At 46.0% G+C, this 17,885-nt stretch overlaps 6 protein-coding genes across 6 annotated transcripts; 4 read left to right on the plus strand and 2 right to left on the minus strand.

Annotated features, from left to right (window-relative positions):
- Positions 1-3,775: 3,775 nt before the first annotated feature.
- Positions 3,776-6,493, minus strand: NCS54_00867600 (Beta-glucosidase; the record flags this gene model as incomplete). Its single annotated transcript, XM_053154051.1, has 3 exons — positions 3,776-5,154; positions 5,225-6,317; positions 6,434-6,493. The coding sequence occupies 3 exons, from the start codon at positions 6,491-6,493 to the stop codon at positions 3,776-3,778; spliced, it is 2,532 nt and encodes an 843-aa protein (XP_053010026.1).
- A 1,006-nt stretch (positions 6,494-7,499) lies between these two features.
- NCS54_00867700 (MFS domain-containing protein) lies at positions 7,500-9,278 on the plus strand (the record flags this gene model as incomplete). The annotated part of the gene is made up of 3 exons (XM_053154052.1): positions 7,500-7,681; positions 7,747-8,283; positions 8,375-9,278. 3 exons carry the CDS (start codon positions 7,500-7,502, stop codon positions 9,276-9,278), a joined length of 1,623 nt encoding a protein of 540 aa, XP_053010027.1.
- Positions 9,279-10,882: 1,604 nt separating this feature from the next.
- On the plus strand, positions 10,883-11,770 carry NCS54_00867800 (Hypothetical protein; the record flags this gene model as incomplete). Its single annotated transcript, XM_053154053.1, has 1 exon — positions 10,883-11,770. The coding sequence occupies one exon, from the start codon at positions 10,883-10,885 to the stop codon at positions 11,768-11,770; it is 888 nt and encodes a 295-aa protein (XP_053010028.1).
- Positions 11,771-12,438: 668 nt separating this feature from the next.
- NCS54_00867900 (Hypothetical protein) lies at positions 12,439-13,581 on the minus strand (the record flags this gene model as incomplete). Its single annotated transcript, XM_053154054.1, has 4 exons — positions 12,439-12,606; positions 12,662-12,848; positions 12,897-13,276; positions 13,357-13,581. The coding sequence occupies 4 exons, from the start codon at positions 13,579-13,581 to the stop codon at positions 12,439-12,441; spliced, it is 960 nt and encodes a 319-aa protein (XP_053010029.1).
- A 747-nt stretch (positions 13,582-14,328) lies between these two features.
- On the plus strand, positions 14,329-15,370 carry NCS54_00868000 (Hypothetical protein; the record flags this gene model as incomplete). Its single annotated transcript, XM_053154055.1, has 4 exons — positions 14,329-14,390; positions 14,515-14,751; positions 14,827-15,125; positions 15,186-15,370. 4 exons carry the CDS (start codon positions 14,329-14,331, stop codon positions 15,368-15,370), a joined length of 783 nt encoding a protein of 260 aa, XP_053010030.1.
- A 633-nt stretch (positions 15,371-16,003) lies between these two features.
- NCS54_00868100 (DAO domain-containing protein) lies at positions 16,004-17,432 on the plus strand (the record flags this gene model as incomplete). The annotated part of the gene is made up of 2 exons (XM_053154056.1): positions 16,004-16,181; positions 16,243-17,432. 2 exons carry the CDS (start codon positions 16,004-16,006, stop codon positions 17,430-17,432), a joined length of 1,368 nt encoding a protein of 455 aa, XP_053010031.1.
- Between the last annotated feature and the right edge of the window lie 453 nt (positions 17,433-17,885).

The following is a 17,885-nucleotide window of genomic DNA, read 5'->3' on the forward strand; positions in this document are numbered from 1 at the left end:
TAATAATAATAATTAATAATAATAATAATAATAATAATAATAATAATAATAATAATAATAATAATAATAATAATAATAATAATAATAATAATAATAATAATAATAATAATAATAATTAATAATAATTAATAATAATAATAATAATAATAATTAATAATAATAATAATTAATAATAATAATAATTAATAATAATTAATAATAATAATAAGTATGATTAACTAATTAATTATCTATTAATAATTATAATAGCTATTTTATATAAAGACTTTGAATTAAATATTTTAAGTAATATAACTAATTGTAAGATAGTGGGCCTCAATGGCTCGATTAGGGTGAAATCATAGATTGAAGGTAGGTCTCTATTATGTGTAAGACTTCAACTTGCCGAGCCTCCCACGGTGGCTCGGCTGCAGAGGTTTCAGGAGCTCCCTGCTCACGTGATATTTAGCCGGGGTTACCCCGATTGGTAGGCGGCTTCAACGGCCGCCCCACATCCTTACACTAATACCTATTAATATGCCTTTTAATATAACTAAGATAACCTTACTAAGGAGGCCTATAAGCTTTATAAAAGCATAGAAAATACTTATAGTAGGCTCTAAGAAATAATATTATATCAAGGTTATTAAAGTATTATATTAAATAAAAACCTTAATAATTTAAAAGAAATTAAACTTATAATTTTTATTTATTATATTTTTTTATTTTATTTATTTTATTTAATTATAATATTAATATAAAGATTAATTTTATTAAAAAAAAGCTTATATTATTAAAGGCTTTTAAAAAGTTGTTAAAGAAAAAATAAAATATTATTAATAAAAATAAAACCGTATTTAAGGACTTATAAAATAATAATTAATATAAGATATAGCTAATAATCTTTATTATTAATATTAATATATTTTATAATATTAAATAAGAGGATTAAAAAAATTAGCTAGCTAAGATTTAGCTATATAGCTATAGGCATAATTATAATAAGAAATAAAGGTTATTCATATTATAGGTTTTAAAGGGATTAATTCTTAGAGTTAGTATTAGAGTTTTATAAACCTAAAAAGAATTAGCGCTAAGGCTTAGTGCTAGCCTTAGCGGTAGATAGAAGTTTATAAGTTTAATTAATTAAACTTATTTAATTAAGGATAAAATATATATATATTAGCTTATATATATATATAAATACTAGTAATTTTAATAATAAGTTTAATAATATTATATTTTATTATAATAGCCTTATATATAATATAAAAAGCTATAAAAAACTTAGCTTTTAAGATATAAATTATAAAATATTTAATTATAAGCTTATTTTTATAGATTTAAATACTTAAAACTAAAGGGCTAAGGTAAAATAAATAAGTAAGGTAATATATAAAACTAGATAATTTTTATTTATAATATTTCTTAAATTTAATAAACTTATAACTATTATAATTATTAAAAATTATAAGATAATAAGTATTAATTAATTAATTAATTATATATTAATTAAAATATTTAACTTATTTAATATTTATCTTATTATTAATCTAGCTATTTTAATTTATTATATTTACTTAATTATCTAAGAGCATACTTCTTTAGTACGAATTAGTAATATAATATTAACTTATATTAATAAGAAATAATTAAAGTACTTAGCTTTTTATATTAATTACTTAATTAATTATACTTTATTTCTAGTTTCTAAGCTATATTAATTTTAGCTTGTAAAGAACTAAAAAATAGAGACTATAAGGTCTGAAAATAGTATAGGGTAGGTAACTGTAAAAGACTGAAAAATAGAGACTATAGAGTCTGAAAATAGTATAGGGTAGGTAACTAAAATAGGAGGAGAATAGGCAGTGGAATCAGTCCATATAAATAGCTGATTGGCTAGATAAGGTATCATAGAGTAATAAGAGTGGGGAAAATAATAGATAAGGTTATAAAGGAGAAGGCCAGCTTCTTATAGGTAGTCTTATTGGTTGAATTGGTTGAAGATCTAGGAAGCTATTTCTAAGAGAGGGTTTATAGTTTATATAGCTAATTAACCGGAATCTACTAGCCCGATTCGGATTAAAGTTATACCGCCGGATAGCTCTAACTCAGGGCTCTAAAACCATTTTAGTTTTGCTAGTAACGGATTACTAGAAGCCGGGTTATAGTTAGAAGAAGCTGAAACCCTTAAAGGTTTTAAACTAAGAGATTTAAAACCGGATAGGAAATACCCTATAGAAGGGAACAGCGTTATCGGACTTATCGGCCTCTATAAGAACCCTAAGTGCGAAGTCACGTGACCCTTCCTAAAAGGGTAATATTGCCCTAAAGGGCATTATTATAACTCCTTAATATCTTACTTATATAAGCATATATAGCTTAGGTAAGCTAACTATAGGAAGGCATATAAGCTATAGTATAGAGTAATATAATCTTAGGCTTATATTTAATAAGCTTATTTTTCTAGAACTTTATTTATAAAAGACTATTTTATTATAAGTCTTTTATATAGCTTTAAATATCTTTTTAAGCCTATAATAATTTTTTAATTTATAAATATATCTATAAAAATATTAATCTTATTAAAACTATAAATATTATTTAATTAAATATTATATTTTATAATTATATTTATTTTAAGCTAAAACTAATTATAAATAATAATTAAATGTTTTTATATAGCTTTTTAATAAGAATATTTTTTTTAAAAAAAATCTATCTTAAGGTCTAAGTATTACTTAACAAAGTTTAATACTTAATATATACTAATTAATACTATATTATAATTAATACATAATTAATAAATTATTTTTTTTATATTTTATAACTAAGAGAGAAATCTTTATATATCTAAGTTAAAAATAAAATATATAAAGATTTATTTTTCTAGATTTATAATAATTATATATATTCCTAAGGGATAAACTAGTTATACTAGGTTTATAATAGTAGGAAGACTAATCGCGCTGTGCTTAAATAATAGGGCTATTACATCTAGTAATATACTTAAAGGTATTAAGTATAACCAAGTTGTATTAATAGCTAAGGTAGCTACTACATAAGAAAGTGCAGTAACTATATTTTATATACTAGTGTGGTTTACTTAGACTAATCGTCCTGAGGTTCGGTCTAGGGTAGGACCAATGTTTCTGTCACTTAGTCCCAGGACATTCAGGAACGAAGTTCAGTCCCTCGGTCCTTGCTTAGTCAGACCGTTCTGCCAGGCTTCCCCGCCTGGCCTATGTCATGGCCGTGACAAGATTAAGTAATATATATAATTTCTAGACAATATTAAATTTAAATTAAATACCTTCTTACTAGTAGCTAAGGGTTTTCTATGAGACTATATATATACTTATAGCACGCTAAAGGCTTAATCTTAAGTTAGTTTAAAGCGCTTAAAAATAAGAAATATTTAAGCTTTATAATTATTATATAATATATTAGGCTCTAAAGAATTAATTAATTAAATAGTAATAATAAAAGTTAAGGGATTTTTAAAATACTTACTTATCTAAGATACTTGCTTATTAAGTATATTAACCTATATATAGAGTATTTAGGAAATAATAACAGGAGATGCGTGATTACTTCAACTAAGTAGGGCTAGTATGGTCCCGGTATGTGAGAAACGCGGCGCGTTTCGCGTTCTTACTCGACGGGCCTGATAGGATGCGCAGCGCATTTTAAGAGGGGAAATTAGGGTAGAGTTCTATAGATGCTAATTGGCACAGAGTTGGAAATGCAGTGCGTTTCTGGCCTATATTCCTGAGTAGCTAGCTCTACGCGTAGTCTACCCAAGATGGCGGCTGTATATCTTGTTTTCTATGGGCACTTTCACCTCAGCGACAATATCCTGTGCTGATTTCCCAAGCATGAAACGGTAAATTCCTCCCTGCACCGCCCAACCACGTTCCACCTCATCATAGGTGGCAAAGTCTCGGTCTTCAATAAGAATCCGTACCGCGTGCGACTCTTGCGCCTGGAGTCGAACCTTTTTGAAACCGGCAAGTTGCTTCTTTGGCTCCGTGTTTGGTGCCTTCTCCTTGCCAACGTAAATTTGTACAGCAATTCCACCAGCCACAGCGCCAGTGTTGGTCACTTGAACTCTTACATCGAGTGTGCTGCTGCCGACCTTTTGTACGCTGAAGTCTTGGAAGTCAAAGGATGTATAGGATAGTCCGAAGCCAAAAGGGAAGTTGACCTTTTCTTGAGCGAGGAGATCGAAGTGGCGATATCCAACAAAGACGCCTTCTTGGTATGTGACTGTCAACTTCTTGTTCACTGACTGCTGGCCGGGAAAGTTTCCATAAGCGGGACAATCGCGGATATCGCGAGGGAATGTGCAAGGTAGGTGGCCTTCTGGGGTAGTTCTTCCCGTAAGGATATCGGCAATCGCATTGCCACACTCTTGGCCAGGGTACCACGACTGGACGAGGGCCTTAATCTTGACAAGCCACGGCATGGCGATGGGAACTCCTGTAGAGTTCACAACGATAACATTAGGATTGACGTCGGCCACGGCGGAAATAAAGCAGTCCTGGCTCCCATCTTTAGGAAGGTGGAAGCTGACCTGGTCTTTGCCCTCAGTCTCCCATACCGGCTCATGCCCAGTGAAGACGATGGCCATGTCGGCCTCCTGGGCGAGGCGCACTGCCTCGGCTGTATAGTCCCGATCGAGCTGGGGAGCAGGCGTGAAACCAACCTGCAGACCAACGTGTCCCTCCAGAAGACCCATGTCCTCAACCTCGCCCTCTTTGGGGGTTGGCGGAGAGGTATGTGCCAAAATCTTGTACTTTCTGCCGGCATCCAGATGGACTTTGATCTGGGTTGAAAACGCGCCGCCAAACATAAAACCCATGGCATCTGGATAATTGTCGGTTTGCTCCTCAACAAGTTCACCATCAATCAAGAGCTTACTAGGCCCAAGTCCTGCACACGAGAAGTAGTATTCCCCTGTCTCGTGGACCTCAAATAGACCTTCGAAGCTGACGTCACAGTCTCTAAAACCGACCGAGGCAAAGACAGAGACAAACGAGTCAGGGTGCATTTGCTTGATCTCGACCGGAACAGGATTGTTGGGCTCGTATCTTTTGTACGTGAAGCCGGGATTGCCATCCAAGTCAAGGACACCTGTAGTGATTGGAGGTAAGTATCGAAGCGTGTCGGCACCTGAGCAAATGCAAGATTAGCGACTGTGATCCCGACAGGCTGTGTGCCTCAGCTCAGCATCGCGACATACCTTTTGCGTAAGAAAGTTCAACTTGGTCGCCGAGTGCGTTCTTCAAGGCTTCCCAAGGAGTAACCTTGTAATGAGCAACGACCGAGGCACTGCCACCCCCATGAGCCAGTGCCGTCTTTGCGTATCCGAGCAAAGCGATCTTCTTGCCGTCCAATTCGGTTGCCCTAAGCGGTAGGATGTTTGTGTCGTTCTTTAAGAGGACGAGACCGCGAGAACCCACATCGCGAATAAGTGACTGGTGTCTCGGGTTGTTGATAGCCTGCTCGTCCGGGATACGAGGGTCATGGAAACATCCCAGCCGTTCTAGGAAGGCCAACAGCTGCTTCACCCGCTGGTCAATAGTCCCTTGTGTAAGCTGTCCGGCCTTTATCGCTTCAAGAACGGCCTCTTGCTTTCGCCATCTTGTTGGACCAGGCATTTCCAAGTCGAGCCCGGCGTTAAGGGCGTCTGCAGTCGAGTTTGTGCCGCCCCAGTCGCTAACCACAAGCCCTTCCCAGCCCCAATCGTCCCGGAGAACCTGTTGGAGTAAGTACTTGTTGGAGTCGGCATGTTCACCGTTTAGTAGATTGTAAGACGTCATGATGGCCCACGGATTGGCCTCCTTGACTGCAATCTCAAATGGTCGAAGATAGATTTCCCGCAATGCACGCTCCCCAACCAGAGTATCGACAGTAAGACGCTGGGTTTCTTGTTCATTGGCCGCAAAATGCTTGATTGTAGCTGACACACCTTGGGATTGGAGCCCGTTGATGTATTGAGCAGCGAGTTTCCCCGAGAGAAAGGGATCCTCAGAGAAGGACTCAAAGTTGCGGCCACCCAGCGGATGGCGATGGATGCACACAGTCGGTCCTAGCAAGCACCTGGCGCCTTTGGAGCGAGTTTCTTCAGCTATGGCCTCGCCAATATCTCTTGCGAGATCAGAGTCGAATGTTGCGGCGATGCAGCATGCCGCGGGAAAGCATGCTGCTGTCGTAGAGTCCACAAATGAGGCTCCGCGTGCTCCATTGGGGCCATCTGAGACCTTGACGGCTGGAACACCTTTGGAAGGGATTCCCACGGTTTGCCAGTCGCTTTCTCCAGCGAGGAGAGAGATCTGCATTCGCTCAACATTTAGCCAAGATGCATTTCATACAGAAATCTGAAAGTTTAATAATACACGAGTGAACGTCAGGTGAGCAGATGGGGGGTGGTTAGGCATGTAAGCCTTACCTTTTCATTCAGGGTTAAGTTTCCCAAGATATGGTCAATATCGACCTTGGGTGGCGTCATGGTATAATTGGTTTTGACGCTGCGCATAGATAACAACGACTCAATACCTTCTTGTTATCACCAACAAGAGTCAGCAGCTGGCGGGCAGGGTGTATTATGCCCAACACCTAAGGGGAGGTTCCTAGCTAGTACGAATAACCTGCATGATTGTTCTAAGCTAAATCGGGAAGTTTGTTCCTCGATGGTGGAGCTATTGCCTCGAATAGGCGCTTTAACCCTATTTGTGCGCAATCATCTCTCCTCTGCGTATAGCAGAGGGCTCCTCGTCTGCGGAATGAGAATCCTTTCCTGGTCTCGTTGAGCTTGCGGATGATGGAGGGCCGGGCAATAGGAGGGGTAACTCTTGGCCGGACATTAGCCTGAGAAGGACCGAGGGCAAGCTAGAGACGAGCCGCGGTTGGTCGAGCTCCGAACGTCGATACCGTGACACCCTTACAGTTTTGTATAATGGAGTAAGTATAATGAACTATGCTGATTACATACTAAAGGCTTCAATATCAACCGCTAATTATATGCTCTTCTAATAAGCGTGCGTGGGAATGAGGGGCACGTTCTACTGCACTGCTCTCCAAGTTCCCAGTCCTTTCTTGACCTCTGTATCCCTTCGGCCCCATTGCCGAATTGCCGAAGAGACCAACCCCGGAAAACAAGAAAACACCATCCCCTCACTCTGCTTGCCGCATGCGGGCTAGTGCAAAGCTTCCCCAGGTCACCTTGCCTGGACTACCCCCCTGAACCTGTGAAATACACCAGGATCGATGGCACGATCCTATCTGGGGAGAAAATTAGACCGACTGATAGGTTATCAGCCACCATCACCATGTAAGAGTATAGGTGGTTCGTAGTGTACTCGCAGCCTGGGTGGTATACAGGTATATATACCTCATGATAGTCCGTCTCATGGCGTACACTCCTCCCAGTCATCACCCTCAGAACTCCTCGACTGCCTTCTCAGCACATCACATCTAGGTTTCCACTGCCATTAGGCTTTCCTGAACTGCCCGAGATGACCCAGGCCGTCAGTGACCCCGAGGCTGCCCCAAGGCGTTCCTCAGTGGCCAAGATAGACGTCCATGATCAGGCCATCGATGCAACTATCCACGAGCACTCGCTTGGGTTCTGGCAAGCTTTGAGGCTCTATCCCAAAGCTATCGGCTGGGCTGCCTATTTCTCCTTGGGAATCATCGTGTGAGTACGAATCCAAGTTCTGTTCTGGTAAAAATTCCAGTGACTGATATGGACCTGCGTGGCAGAACGGCCTTCGATCCTCAGCTCATCGGCCAGCTGATTGCCACACCTGCATTCCAAAGGGCCTACGGCCGCGAACACGATGGAGAATTCTACATTGCCGCCCCGTGGCAGAGTGCTTTGAATATGGGCGCACCCATCGGTCAGATCTTCGGCGCCTTCACCGCCGGATCTTTGATGGAGAAGATCGGTCGCAAGAAGTCATTCGGGCTCTGCACAATTGCCATCACCGGATGCGTCTTTATACAATTCTTCTCCGGCTCGCTCGCCGTATTATTCGTCGGCGAGCTCTTTGCTGGCCTGGTCCTGGGTGTCTTTGTCACTATTGCACCCGCCTACGCCTCCGAGGTTGCGCCTCTGGCGGTCCGTGGCGTCGTTACGGCTTCGATCAATCTCTGCTTCGCAGGGGGTCAGTTGATGGCCAATGGAACCGTTGCCAGATCCCAGAAACTTGATTCAAGATGGGCCTTCCGTATCCCGTTTGCTGTGCAGTGGCTGTGGCCATTGATCATCGTTGCCGGGTTTCCTTTTGCCCCTGAAAGGTATAGTCATTTCTCTGGAGACTTGCCCCCATTTTCTAGCCATCTCTACATGAAATGATCTTTCATTTTTTGCATACTGATTTTCTTTTAGCCCTTGGTGGCTGCAAAGACAGGGTCGCCTCGAGGAAGCCGAAAGAGCCCTGAAGAAGCTCTCGAGTTCTTCGGTCGACGTCAAAGCAACACTCGCCATGATAATCGAGACGGACCGCGCCGAGCAAGAGATCCAGGTGGGCTCCAAGTACCTGGACTGCTTCAAGGGTAGCAACCGCAGGCGAACACACATCTCGATCGGCGTCATCTGCATCCAGGTCTTCTCGGGAGTCTATCTTGCCACGTACGCCACCTATTTCTTTCAGTTGGGAGGATTGCCGACAAGCCAATCCTTCAATATGAGTCTGGGAATGACAGGGCTCGGGGCTTTCGGAACCATCCTCTCATGGTTTACACTCTCGTACCTGGGCCGCCGTATTCTCTTCGTCTACGGCCTTGCCATCCTAACGGCTCTTCAGTTCGTCATTGGCGCTCTCGACTGCGCACCGAACTATGAAAACAGGCCTGGCTTCGCATGGGCCGAGAGTGTCGTCATGCTCATCTGGTACTTCATTTACTCCATCACCATCGGTCCTGTGGCCTATGTCTTCCTATGCGAAGTCTCAGCTGTTCGTGTGCGTGGCAAGACTATCGCCATTGCTCTCGCAGCACAAGGAGTTGCTACCATCTTCATGACGGTCTGCTTTCCTTACATGGTCAACCCGGATGAGGGTAACATGCGAGGCAAGATTGGCTTCTTCTTTGGTGGTCTGGCCTTCTGTTGCCTGATTTGGTCATGGTTCAAACTGCCAGAGCTGAAGGGAATGACATTCCATGAGGTTGACTGCTTGTTTGCTCAGGGAACCAAGGCCAGGGACTTCAAGCGAACCAACATCACAGACGGTGTTGAAATGGTCGGCGCAAAGGCTGCCCCTGCGATGAAGGTGAAGGAGGATAAGGTTTAGCGAGGGATCTGGGGATGGCTAACCCACGTGGGTGGGGATTAAACGTGGGTGTACCGGCCGAGGACTGGCAGTTTGATGTTACCGAAGAGCTTCCCCAGTTGGGTTCCATCGACTGTCATCAAACATATTGCTTGCGTTTAAGTAGTTTGCTCACTGTTAGGGGTGGATTTGATATACTTTCTTCTTCCATCCCATTTCTTCTCAATGGTTAAGTCTCGGCACATGGCGATAAAAGGCATGTCTTGGTGGGAAGTGACCCTACATCTAGTCGATAAGTGCGTCTATTAAATGTTCTCAGTTGAGTGGTCGCAATAACTTGCAGTGCTTCGAGAGGTCCTACGATGTGGGAATGACAAGTGAAAATGAATAAGCTAACCGAGAACACATATCCCCAAACCACAAGTATATAAACCACATTTGTTACCACTCTGCTATGTATTGGCTGCCCGCTTCTCATCAATGCTCCAAACCTTTATGTCTGGTGTTACAAGCCTTTTCCTTATTTCCTCTCCGTTGAGTATGTCATTAGTATTAGCACGCTGGAGTGCAGCTTCCCAAGTTGGTTCAATCCTGCTCTTTAAATGCCTTGAAGCTATGCGGTTGCGAGCTGTCTCGATGTCGACGTCGACGAACCACGTCTCATCAACCAGTGTCTTTATTCGACACCATGGCTCTTGATCATAAAGTAGCCAATTGCCTTCAATGATTACCAGAGAGGCCGACTCGGAGATGACAATATCGTCCTTGGTTGGGTCTTTGGCCACATGGTCGAAGCTAGGGGTGTAGATATCTTCAGCCGCTGGTTGTAACCGTGTTTTGGATTGATAAAGCGCGTCGAAGAGGGACATGACACCATCGGCGTCGAACGTCCATGCCGCTCCCCGTCTTTCATGAGCTTCCCTCGCGTTCGGAAACTTGTCGAGGGCGCTACGAGGATAGTGGAATCCGTCCATAGGTACAACAACAGCTCGGCAACTGTCTCCCCGGGCGTTTAAACGTTGTACAACCTCGGCCGCAATCGTCGATTTCCCAGATCCCGGCGGCCCTGCAAGCGCAATGACGGAACGCCACCCGGGACAGCTGTTGCGTGCATTGTCTTGGGCTTTGCTCTGAAGATGGCGCGCTCGGCAAGTCAGGGACTCGTATACATGCTCCATGGAAAGAAAAGGGAACGTTGAGTTCTCGGTTTGGCGAGGGTCAGAGAATACGCCGAGTTTGCAAAAAGAGGGGGCAGAAGTTGCAGCCTTGAGATAACGCACCAGCAAGACTGATCATAAGTTATCCATTCATTTGCTTAAGGCCAAGCCACCCAATGACTCGGTTAATAGCAAAGCTCTTGTTTCGCCCACTTTGGGTATTTCTCCACGAGGTGCCAAACGCGTGTGGAAGGCGCTAACGGTATGCGGACCGACCTGCCAAATCAGGTATTATCTCAGAGGTTCGGTTCACATACCGACGCCTCGCGGACACATGTCCATCATCTGAGACGAGATATTGAGAAGTTTTAAAGCTGGGAAAGGTTCATTATTTCTACTAACCAGCACTTGCTATCGTTGTAACATCTAAAACCCTTTGTTTTATTTTATTTTATTCTTGACTCTACCATGGACCGCGCCGAGTTGACGTCCCGCATCATTCCGCTTATGACCCTCTCTACAGGGGAAGCCCCCCTAACTAGACCGATTCCAATCCCTGCAGATATTCCACCTGCCCTGCGCGCCCAAGCCAGATTCCAAGTTCAGGGGAATGCTATAGTTACTGGCGGCGCTGGAGACCTTGGCTTCGCTGCTGGCCGAGCCCTGCTAGAGCATGGGCTACAGGGACTAATGATCTGGGACATCGATCCCCCATCATCTCTTGTCAAGGTTGAAGCCCTTCAAGCGGAGTTTCCAACTCGCACAATCAAATTTCTCAGGGTCGACGTGACCGACGCAGAGGATGTGCAGAAAGCTGTTGCCAGCACTGTTGAGCTCTTGGGAGGTGTCAATATCCTTCTGACATTCGCCGGTGTGGCCAGCTGCGACCACGCAACTGCGGTACCGGCAAAGGAGTGGCGACGTGTCTTTGAGATCAACACCACTGGATCATTCCTCTGTTCACAGGCTGTTGTCAACGCAATGGCTGTGGCCGGAAAGGGTGGAAACATTGTTCATGTGGCCTCCATATCAGCACACCGGGTCAATTATCCGCAGCCCCAGGCCGCGTACAATGCATCAAAAGCTGCTGTCTTGGCCATGACCAAGTCTCTAGCTGCTGAATGGGCGACTCACGGAATCCGGGTAAACAGCATCAGTCCCGGATACATGGATACCATCCTCAACGACGGAGCCGGCTTGGAGGTGGCTCGGAATATTTGGAATGAGCGGAATCCGATGGGCCGCATGGGTTACCCAGATGAACTCTGCGGTGCCGTTGTGCTATTATCTAGTAACGCCGGTCGTTACATCACTGGGGCGGATATCGTCATTGATGGCGGACAGACCCTGTTCTGATCCCAGTAGGGTAGAATAGATAGAGTGGGAATGTCACAGAGCAGATAAATGATGGTGGCTGTCAATTCAAATACTCAAACTTCCAATCAAGTTTCTTATGAATACGAGTGACAACTCTACAATGTTGTCTGATGCTAGAAAAGGAGACGGAACTGATGAAGAACAAAAAGCACCATTAGGTTCGCCAAGAGGCATTTCAATCACGTCTAACCCACATTTCCATTCTAGAGCAAATAACTGGAATGCAAGCAGTTAAACCACCCTGGTATCGAGGAACACCAAAGTCCCTTCCTTTTGTAATTTTGGAACTGCAATTTGACCCGGTAGGCGAGGCCACACGGCCTTCTATGCACTCTAGGTCAGGTATTGTATAACAGGCCAAGAAAAATAACTGACATGTTCATTTTTCTAGACTGACAGATCGAAAAGGCACAAACGTGGAATGAATACTCCCAAGATGTTCAATTTTTCTGTTAGGCTACAGTATAAGAGGAGAGTAGTGACATATCTCGAAAAACAAATTGGCCTAGTACAATTCAAATCATCAAGATTTCCCTACCGCTCATGGAACCAGAGGTAATAACCCGGCCAAGAACACAAAATGAAAGAGGCATCATCACCATGATGAGTTAGATTTCTTAAATCGTCTCCCTTGCTTGGCGACTGGCCTAATAATCGGTCGGCACAGCAGTCTTGAGCTCCTCAGGGTACAAAGTATACATCGGATCGAGATCGTCAACCAATCCGCAGCCAGGGTCAGAGCATGAATATCCGATGAAGCGCTGGATGTGGCGCGGATACCTCATGAGCACATCGCGAGGGATGGCAAGGTACATCTGATAAGTCAAGGTTAGGGTGCAAAGCTCTAAGAGAAGACACCAGTGTACTCACGTTGTCTTCCTGTCGCAACCACCCACGAGTGACGAATGTGCTGTAAACGAGACGGTAGCTATCGGTGGTGGTGTTTGCAGAGCCGCCGTGGAAGCAGGAAGCGAACATGAAGAAGGCATCACCCTTATTCAGCTCGGCGTGGACAGTTTTGGACTCATCGGGGGGGCTCTTGCGCTCGTAGTTGCCCCTACACCATGGTTACTAAACCCCGTTGCCTCGAAATTGACTAGCTTACCAGAGGTGAGAGCCTGGAATGAAGCGGGTCGCGCCGTTTGCCTTGTTGGTGTTTGTCCCAGCAACAAAGAGACCGACGGCGCTTTCGCGGTTCTTGTCGCGCTCATCGTCCCACGGAGCGGGAACCTCGGTGTGGACATTGTGATGGAGGTAATCATCACGGTGAAGAGGCTGGGCCTTGGCCCCAGGGCCGATGTACATGGCAGCACCGGTGTGAGCCTGAGGCTTGGATACAGACTCCTTCCACTTGTCGCCCCACCAGAACGAGTTGCGAGTGGTGAGAAAGTGGTCGCAGATGGCTTGGTAGAGAGGGTGCATCAGCAGCTCAGTCGTGTAGGTCGTGCTGTTGGCAATCAAAGAGGTGCACTTCCTCGTCTCTTTCTGGAGATGCCAACATCAATGAGGACAGGTTCTAACAAGCGAGGCCAGATCGTTCAAAACCAATACAGCGGCTGACTTACGGGAAAGAAGTCACCATTCCAGCGTTGCTCGGCATCGAGCTTTGGCTTGATGTCGGCATTACATTTGTCAATGACTTCAAGAGGTACAAAGTTCTCAGCAATGACGCCGCCGTCGCGCTTCAAAAGCGCAATGAAATGCTCTGGGGGAGCGGTGGCAGGGAGACGTTGGACGCCGGGCGGAAAATCGGGAGTTTTGATGCCGTTGGGTCCATTAGAGGCCGTCATTATGGATATTGTGTTATGAGACGGTGGCACGAAGGAGTAGAAGGGCGATTACCAAAAGATGAAGGAGAAGCTGGCCGATTGATAAGATGATTGTCGAGACATAACCAGATGAATCCTTGGGCTAGGGACATGTCGATGGTCTTAAGTACTCGACTGGCCCATACACTTACTTGTTCTCAGGAGGGATTTCTCTCACCCAATTGCCACAATAGATACACATCCACTACAACCTCACGTGTGCGGCCTTTGTCGGTTCACGTGCCTACTCGTTCGAGCAACTACTCAAAAGGGACAAAGAAGCCCTCGTCCATGGACGCCAATGCTTGGGTAAGCTCATCCGGCGACGACAGCTTACTCCGCAACGAACCAAGCAGAATCTGGAAACTGGAGGCGCTAACGTTGGCTGTACATGTTACCAATACTGAGCAACATCTTTCACGCGCAACATGCCGACTACATGCGTCATTATCGCCGCTGTGGGGCGGGGGAGATTCCTCCTCCCTGTCAAGCGGGAGGATAACGGTTTCCTCCCATTTTGTTATGATCCAGATGTGCTTGGGAGAGAATCACAGATTGCGGGATCGAATTCCTATTTGGGGTAGTAAAATGAGGTAGAAAACATCAATATAAACTACCACGTATTCTATGCCTTCAGTATTGTGTTTCTACAATCGCTACACCGCCTCACAGCCATCACTATCACCCAAGTCACCGCATCTTTCCAAGCCAAATACCACAGTAATCAACATGCCCAACTTCAAGGGTGTCGATCTCTCCGGCAGGGTCGCCATTGTGACCGGTGCTTCTCGGTAAGCCTCATCCCGGATCCCCTGGTCGCACATACATGTCCTTCAGACCTCTCGTTGCGTTGCTATTTCCACATAGTATGACATCCGACGACGGTGTCAGCTTAAAGAGCTAACCTTGGGGCAGGGGCATTGGAGCGGGTATCGCTACTTTGCTCGGCCAACGCGGCGCCAACGTTGTTGTCAACTACGTTTCCGACAAGAGCCGTGAGCGAGCCGAGAAGGTTGTCAAGGACATCGAAGCCGCCGGATCAAAGGCTGTTCTATGCCAAGCGAATGTCAGCAACATTGATGATCTACAGAAGCTTGTTGATGCCGCCCTGAAGCTCAGCACCAATGGCAAGATTGAGATCCTGGTCCATAAGTAAGCTATGGTTTCTTCCAGCCCCCATACTTGGACATGAAGCGATGAAAAAGCTAACCACTGGACCTTGTTCAGCGCTGCTCAAGGGCTGGAAGCAGACCTCAAGGATACCACTGTCGATTTCTACAACCTGCACTTTGACTGCAACGTCCGCGGACCCATCTTCCTGACCCAGCGCGTCCTTCCCCACCTTCCCAAGGGGGGTCGAGTTGTTTTCGTTTCCTCGGCTGCCGCGAGGCTCGGAGTGGGTGGCCAGACCGTTTACGCGGCTACAAAGGCCGCTAACGAGGCTTGTGCGCGCGTGTGGGCGAAGGAGTTAGGTCAGTCCCATGGCATTACCGTCAACTGTATCAACCCCGGGCCTGTTGCCACTGGTGAGTCCATGCTATCCTACTTGATTTGGGGATTATTGGCCTAACATGATTCAAACACAGACCAGTGGTTCGAGGCCGATGAGCAGTTCTTGAAGGACATGCAGCCTCTAATTGAATCAACACCCGCTGCTGCCAGGGTCGCCGAGGTGGAAGATATTGCTCCTCTGGTTACTTTCCTTTGTACAGATGATGCGCGATGGACTACTGGATCCGTCCTCTCCGCCAACGGTGGACTCTACAACTAGAAGTTGGGATCGTGGGGTGGTTTGTTAGCGTATCCAGAAACGAGAAGTTAATCATTGAAATAACAACTCATGCGAGTGTAAGGTGATGACAGAAACATTCTTGATGGTATTCCACTGGAAAGAAAAATAAATAAATAAATAAAAAACTTGGGGATGAGGATCATCTATTGGTAGATCCATTGCACAAGTGGTAAAGATTATGAATCCAGGTTTAGTCACTGGTGCTCCTTCCATGGTAGAGATTCAAGTGGGCCGTGGTAACCGAATGCTACTCTGCCATCATCACCACAAGTTGCTGCCACACCAGGTTGATGACAAGGTATCCACTTGCCGATACGAAATGGGTTGAGGATAGAGACAAGGACAACCTCATCCCAGCCCCAAATTGAAGGGGTATTACCCGATCTGGCAGTTGCTCCCGCACTCGACAAAACTTAAAGCGACGGGTACAGGACAGAGGAATAAATAGACATCATTCTTATTTTCGCAGGTCATCCCCACAAGCGTTTCTCTCCTCAAGTCATCATTTCAGCTGTTGTGGTTTCCGTTGATCTAATTTGCGAAACCGACTTTTTTTCCTTCTCTCCTGTTTTTGTTTCTCATCAAAACTCTCACTTCCAATCGTCATCCAAAATGCCATGCGACCTCACCAAAGACTCCAGCATCATCGTCGTTGGAGCCGGCACTTGGGGCTGTTCAGCTGCTCTGCACCTGGCTCGTCGTGGCTACATAGATGTGACCGTATACGATCCCTTCCCTGTCCCTTCAGCAATCTCGGCTGGCAACGACATAAACAAAGTGTTGGAAGGCGGTGAGGAACTAGCCTGTGAAAATCAAATAGAGATGGCATCAAGGCTAACCTTGGTCAAAAGGCTCATTCTCCGATGGCGACGACCAGGCAATTGTGGCAGAAATACTGTTGGCCGCTGCCAGGCAGGGCTGGAAGCACGATCCAGTCTTTACTCCTTTCTTCCACAACGTTGGATACATCCTCGCCGCGTCCTCTCCCGAGGCCATCAAGACCACGTACGATCGAGAGATCCGACACCATAAAGAGCTATTCACTGAGGTCAGCTCCCCCGAGGAGTTCCGCAATACCATGCGCCCTGGTGTTCTGACCGGAAATTTCCCCGGCTGGAAGGGCTGGCACCAAAAGTCGGATGTGGGCTGGGTACACGCCCGCAAGGCCATGACTTCTGCATTCAACGAAGCTTCTCGTCTGGGTGTCAAGTTGGTTTCTGGAAATGCCCGTGGCCTGGTCAAGGGCTTGCTCTTGGAGAACGACGACGTTGTCGGTATCCGTACTGCAGATGGTCTAGAGCATCGGGCCGACAGAGTCATCCTGTCGGCCGGTGCCCATGCCGCGTCTATCATCGACTTTGAGAACCAACTTCGCCCGACGGCCTGGACTGTGGCTCACATCAAGATGTCCCCAGAGGAGGCAAAGCTATACAAGGATCTTCCCGTCCTATTCCACAGTGAGAAGGGATTCTTTATCGAGCCCGATGTTGACAAGCTCGAGCTCAAGATCTGCGATGAACATCCTGGCTACGTCAACTGGGTTCTCCCGAACTCTGACGGTGGCGACAGCTCAAAGAGTCTTCCCCAGTCCATCCCAATCCCCCGAAACCAGATCCCTGCTGCCTCGGCTCGCCGCATACGCGAGTTCCTCAGCGAGGTCCTACCCCAGCTGGTAGACAGGCCATTTAGTCATACCGCCACCGTCTGGTGTGCCGACACGCCTAACCGCGCCTTCATCATCACGAAGCACCCGAGGCACCCATCTCTCGTGGTGGCGGCCGGTGACTCGGGCCATGGTTTCACCCATCTGCCCTCAATCGGCGGCTTCATTGCCGATGTCATGGAGGACGGCCTTGACCCTCGGATTGCGCAGACGTGGCGGTGGAGGCCCGAGACGGCCAAGGAATTCTGGGGCAATAACTTGCTGGGAAGATCCGGAGCCGGAAACCGCGTCCAAGACATCAAGGAGACTATCGAAGAGGGCTGGGTGCAGGGATACGCGGACTCGGTTTGCTCCACCAGTGGCAAAGCACGTTTGTAAGGGGTAGTGTACTGTGGTCAGTTAGGATTCAAATGATACTACCATGATTGGCTGGTGAACATCGACACGCAACTCCACTCATGGACTCAGCGATGCCTGATCACACCAAGGCTCTAGGGCCAATCAGAGTTCTCGATAGCGACGATGCGTTGTGGTAGCCTCGCGTCCACCTAAGGAGGAAGTCTTAACTATCATAGGTCCTTTCTGTATCAGTTACACTCCCTGGGACCCCCTATACTGAGCGCTAAAAGCGGGGTAAGGATTGAGGGCCCTTCGGCACTCCGGAGATAAAGTGACAGTAGTTTGATGAGGCGGCTCCACACGATGCTGTGCCAATGAATCATCATCAAGGGAATGATTTGCCGTAAGCGGTACTCGATTCCTCTTGCAGTGCCAAGGCTAGCCCCTCACCGCCAAATGTCCCCTCTGGTGATACAGGGCTTCGGGATCATC

This window comes from Fusarium falciforme, chromosome 6, assembly GCF_026873545.1.
Source record: "Fusarium falciforme chromosome 6, complete sequence".
Lineage (NCBI taxonomy): Eukaryota > Fungi > Ascomycota > Sordariomycetes > Hypocreales > Nectriaceae > Fusarium > Fusarium falciforme.